We start from the raw sequence: 5391 nt of genomic DNA, 5'->3' as shown, positions 1-5391 counted from the left end.
TACATACACTTCTATTGAAAAATGATGCAATCCAGTATGTTCATAGCTGCAGAAAAAACAGTGCCATCCTTCAAAATGTGAGTTTCAAAGCATAGGCTGTATGTAATTATGTTCTGTGCCTTTAAGAGACAAGCCACACCCAATCCCTTCCTATTTGCAGTCTCCCTCCCACCCCATCTCCTCCTCCCTCCCTTTCTCTCACTCTCTGAGAGGCAGGTTGTCTCTCCTCTCTCTCCCCCTTTCTGCCCTTTTTCCTTCCCTTCCAAAACCACTAAATATCCAACCTCACTCTACATGTCCTGCCTCTCCATGTCTCTGTCTCTTGCCTACCACATGTCTCCCTGCTAGAGACCAGCCACTGCGCTGGGACTGAGAGCCATTTAAACATCAATAAATGATTGAGACTCTCTTTCAAACTTAAGGTGATGAAACAGCTGCAGGGTTTGTGAGATTAATTCCCAGTCTTCTAGTTCTCCTTTTAGTAAGATGCTATCAAACAGCATTGCAGCAGCAAATTATCTGATGTAAAGATCCATCTATATGGTAAACTTCCATTCTGAAAAACTATAATCACCCAACTTTCAGTACTTAACCACCCTGGGCAATTAGCAGCCATAAATACTAAGGCACAGTCATCCCCAGGAAAACCAACTGAAAACCAAACCCCCAAACATATGCCCTACAGGTAAGATGAACAAAAACATTTTTATCAATAGCATTTTAAAATAAAGTATATATACAATATTTTCGAATATACTATTCATCTTAGGGTTTTTATTACTATGATAAAACATCACAACCAAAAGCTTTAGGGAGGAATGGGTTTATTAGGCTTACAGGTTATAGTCCATTATTAGGGAAGCCAAGGTAGGAACTCAGAGGAGGAACCTGGAGGCAGGAATTGAAGCAGAGTTCCCTCTAGCTTGCTCATCATGCTGTCTTATGTGCAGGAGAGGAAATACCCACAGTGGGCTGGGCCCTCCCACATAATCACTAGTCAAGAAAATGGCCCACAAATTTGCCCATAGGCAATATGATAAGGGCATTTTTTTAAACTGATGTTTCTCTTCCTATATATGCATAGCTTGTTTCAGGTCGAGAAAAAACCCACTAAAAGTAAGAAATAAATAAATCGGGATACTGTTACAGTAACTATAGAGTAAACATAATTTTCGGATATACCCAAAAACCAAAAATAAAAAAAAAAATCATTTACTTCATTATTGTAGTCCAGATTCCTACCTATGCTTATGCAAGCAATCCTAATAAAACGTAGTGGTAAAAAAAAAAAAAAAAAAAAAAAAAAACCTTAGTGATCATTTAAAAAAAACTGTCAAAAATAAAGTAAAATGCTTGCTCAACATAGTATTCAAAACTTACTACTTGGTACAGAATTTAATAGTATCTACTATGAAGAACCACCTAAACATACCTTTGCACAGACACCTCAGTATTTCAAAGAAAACCCCCAAACCAAGCCCTGACAGCAAGCAGACATTTCTCTTATGTCTCTATCTCAAAATCATCCTAATTCCAATCTAAAATACTTATAATATCAATGGGAAAAACTGTCGACAGATTTTCTTTTTGAACTGTTCTCAAATACTTTGTTATTTACGTCTTTTATTGTGCAGTGACATTTGGAGGGGAAAGGTAACTCTTGCCTCTTTGGTACTACCCCAGTTGTGAAAGACACAACCAGGAAGACAATCTTTTTGCTCCATCACTGCGCTGATGAACCATAAAAGCAAACCCACAGGGTTGGTCTCAAGGCTTACTAACAAAATAACAAATTAGCAGCTATCACTCAGTGAAGAATTTACAGACACTGTGGAGAGCACAAAAATTTTTCAAATCTAGTTTCATGTACCTATCCAGGGTTAGGTTGGGAATAGCTATTGATACAATTAGAAAAGTAAAATGAACTATTTGCTATAATAATAAAATAGCTTACTTTACGATTAGACTATCATTTACTCCATTTTAATATCTTCTTAAAACTGTTATCTTTCAGTATAATTTGAACTACACACAACCTCCCTGGACAAGACATTGAACCATTTTTGCTTCCAAGGGATTTATTTGTCCCTTGATAACCTGAGGGGAGAAAGTTGTAAACATCCATGACCAAAGAATGACAGCTCATGTTGTCACAGTCTTCTTGGCATGTTCTATAATGAAGTGCATCCCTGTCCACGTCTGCAAAGAATATCCACCAACACAATGCTTGTTCTTTTTGCCGCGCAGCCAGAGACAGGATACAATTAATTGCTGGTACTTTCAAACTTGGTGGGACTTCTTCTTGGGGTCCGCCAGGATAACTGCACCCAAACAGGCGACAGCTGAAGAAAAAAAAAAAGTGCCTTTTTGGTATGTTGCATTTTAGTTTTTTTTTTTTTTTTTAAATTTATTTATTTATTAAGGATTTCTGCCTCGTCCCCACAACCGCTTCCCATTTCCCTCCCCCTCCCCCGATCAATTCCCCCTCCCTCATCTGCTCGAAGAGCAATCAGGGTTCCCTGACCTGTGGGAAGCCCAAGGACTGCCCACCTCTATCCAGGTCTCGTAAGGTGAGCATCCAAACTGCCTAGGCTCCCACAAAGCCAGTACGTGCAGTAGGATCAAAAACCCACTGCAATTGTTCTTGAATTCTCAGTATTCCTCATTGTCCGCTATGTTCAGCTAGTCCGGATTTATCCCATGTTTTTTCAGACCTAGGCCAGCTGGCCTTGGTGAGATCCCAATAGAACATCCCCATTGTCTTAGTGTGTGGGTGCACCCCTCGTGGTCCTGAGTTCCTTGCTCGTGCTCCGTCTCCTTCTGCTCCTGATTTGGTGCATTTTAGTTTACTCAGCGCTGAAAAGCAGATCACTCCTGCACCTTTCTTACAGGACAGTGCATGGAAAGGCGCCCCCGCCCCAAACCTCCCACCACCTCCCACCTCCGCAGCGCCCGCCCCTTGCTCACAGATGCCGAGGAACATCTGCGTTATGGGGCCTGGTCGCATTGGGAGTTCCCGATTCATGGACCTCAGGCCCAGCACGTAGACGTAGAGGCCAGCCCCGAAGAGCGCAGACCCAGAAAGCCAGCGACAGCTCTGGCAGTTTTGAGAAGAGGAATCCTGTGCGACGGAAGCTGGCGCGGCGGGTTTCCCAGGTGGGATCGCGGGGGAAGGCCTGGGATATTCGACGTGATAGGACAAGGAGGACCCCATGTCCGAAGAGAGCACCTCCGCCGAGCCTCAGCTTTCAACTGGCGTAAAATGCTGCCGGAAAGTAGGACGCTGACCATAGCACCTCAGTGCTTCTGGGAAATGTAGTTTCGCCACGCAAGGATGCGGGCGGAACAGGGCGGAGCTGCCGCTGCCCCAGAAAGTTTTAGAGATTGAAACCTCCGAAAGTGCAGGCAACGTCAGCCTGGTGTTTTAGACTACTTTCTGAAAGTCTAGATTTCAGTCTCTAAGAAGTAGAAATATAGATCTGTAAGTTTCCTCACTAACACAAACTAGGGTCCTGACATGAGGTCTAAGAATCAAAGACTACATTTAATACGTTCTTATCCAAGGGCTTACCTACAGCAATTTTGTGCATTCTGCCGTTTCTTTTTCTTTCTTCTTCTTTGTTTTTTCTTTTTCTTTCTTTCTTTCTTTTTCTTGTATTGTTTTTTTTTTGTTTTTGTTTTTTTTTGTTTTTTTTTTTTTGTTTTTTTTTTTGATACAGGGTTTCGCTGTGTAGCTCTGGCGGTCCTGGAACTAGCACTCGTAGATCAGCTCACAGAGATCCACCTGTCCCTGCCTCCCAAGAGCTGGGATTAAAGGCATGTGCCACCACTACCTGGTCTACACGCTGGTTTTCTCTAGAACAAAACTGCTAAGTGTGACAGAAATAGTTATGAACCGCTCTTTTTAGACCAGTGGAGGCTCAAAGTTTTCAAAGTGTACATACTGTGAAAGAAATATACAGATATCATCAAGATATTAAAAATGTGGTGTGGCTCCAAAACTACAGAGAAACACTATCTCGAAACCTACCCCCTCTCAAAAATGTTTGAATTCCCTGGATACTTTCAATCTCTCTGTGTTTATTAAAGATGTGCTGTCAAATTCATTATTTTGGTTTTGTTCAAGAGAAAATTCAGTACAAACCAAGTTATTGACACCAGGAGAAAGATTGTTTCTACAGTTCTGCATTTTTATCATCCAGTCAGAATGAATTTTAAAGGGTTGAGGAGTTGCCTCTGTGGCTAAAGTGTTTGTTCGGCAAGGAGGAAATATAAATTCAGACACCCAGAGCCCACAGAATGCTGGGTGGGCATGACAGCACACCTGTAAAACTACAAATCATAAGATATTACCTAGCTCAATTATCCCCGACTTTGAGCTCTGTATTCAGTTGATAGTCCTTGCCTTAAGATATAACATGAAAAGCAATACATGCACATCACACATATGCAAAACAAATGATTGTATCATTCTGACTGTATCTTTGAAAATCAACAGTTATCACCCATTCCTGTCCCAGCTCCCCTTTCTTTTCTCTGCTTTCAATAGGCTATCCATCTTTTGTCCTAGTTCATCTCAGGGGGTTATTTGTACAAAATAAAGTCTTAAGTAGGAATTTCCTCTGAATCGCCACCTTCTAACCTGAAGGGAGGATTCTAAAGACTTGGGAAATAAGCCAAATATACAAGGCTCAGGAAAGAACATTCACAAGGCCAACCTAAGGTTATATGTGCTATAAAAATTGCCTGGGAGAGGAGAATCTGACCAACAGAGTTGACTTACAAATTGAGCAAAGAGCTCCAGAGGCACAGCCTTTGTAAATAATTCTCACACTGGGTGACCCTTGTAGCGATACAGCTCCCTTTGAGTCACCCATGCTTCTGGAAGCAACTCAGTAAATTTACTGTTCACTAAGCTCAGCAGTAGTGGTGTGTTCATCAGTGTCTTGTCTAGGATGAACACTTGTTTGTTCTTATCTCCCAGGAAGAGTCACAGGAGAGCAATGCATTTTAGAGTTCAGGTGGTTTCTTTTAGAGGAAATGGATAAAAATACAGTAACAGGTTTAAAAAGATTATTCATTCTGATTACCATTTAAAATGTATGTGTTAATAATGAATTTACTATTTAAAACTTTCTAAAATGAAATGTGATGTTTAGGAAGACTGAAAATGGAAAAAAATAAGGATGAGATATGTTTCTGCCAATGCAAAATGTTAGATCAGACCACATTAAAAAAACAGATAAATGCAGATTTATTGGGCATAACTCCTTGGTGGATTCACAGGTCCCAAAGAACAAGGCCAGAGAAGTCACACACCTAAACTAAGGCAGAGAACTTTTATCAACCTTAAGCAAGGGGTGTTGACACGCCAGCCAGAAGCTAAGTCCC

The 5391-nt window shown here is 41.1% G+C and overlaps 1 protein-coding gene across 1 annotated transcript; it reads right to left on the bottom strand.

Moving 5' to 3' along the window:
• Positions 1-807: 807 nt before the first annotated feature.
• On the bottom strand, positions 808-3272 carry Dmac1 (distal membrane arm assembly component 1). Its single transcript, XM_041632268.1, has 2 exons — positions 2968-3272; positions 808-2342 (listed from the first exon to the last, which is right to left on the bottom strand). The coding sequence occupies exons 1-2, from the start codon at positions 3212-3214 to the stop codon at positions 2281-2283; spliced, it is 309 nt and encodes a 102-aa protein (XP_041488202.1). The 5' UTR covers positions 3215-3272; the 3' UTR covers positions 808-2280.
• Positions 3273-5391: the final 2119 nt, after the last annotated feature.

Source organism: Microtus oregoni, unplaced genomic scaffold (genome assembly GCF_018167655.1).
Source record: "Microtus oregoni isolate MIOR12 unplaced genomic scaffold, Mior012 000041F_ref0000270, whole genome shotgun sequence".
In the NCBI taxonomy this organism is placed as follows: Eukaryota; Metazoa; Chordata; class Mammalia; order Rodentia; family Cricetidae; genus Microtus; species Microtus oregoni.
This window is presented reverse-complemented; position numbering and strand designations above follow the sequence as displayed.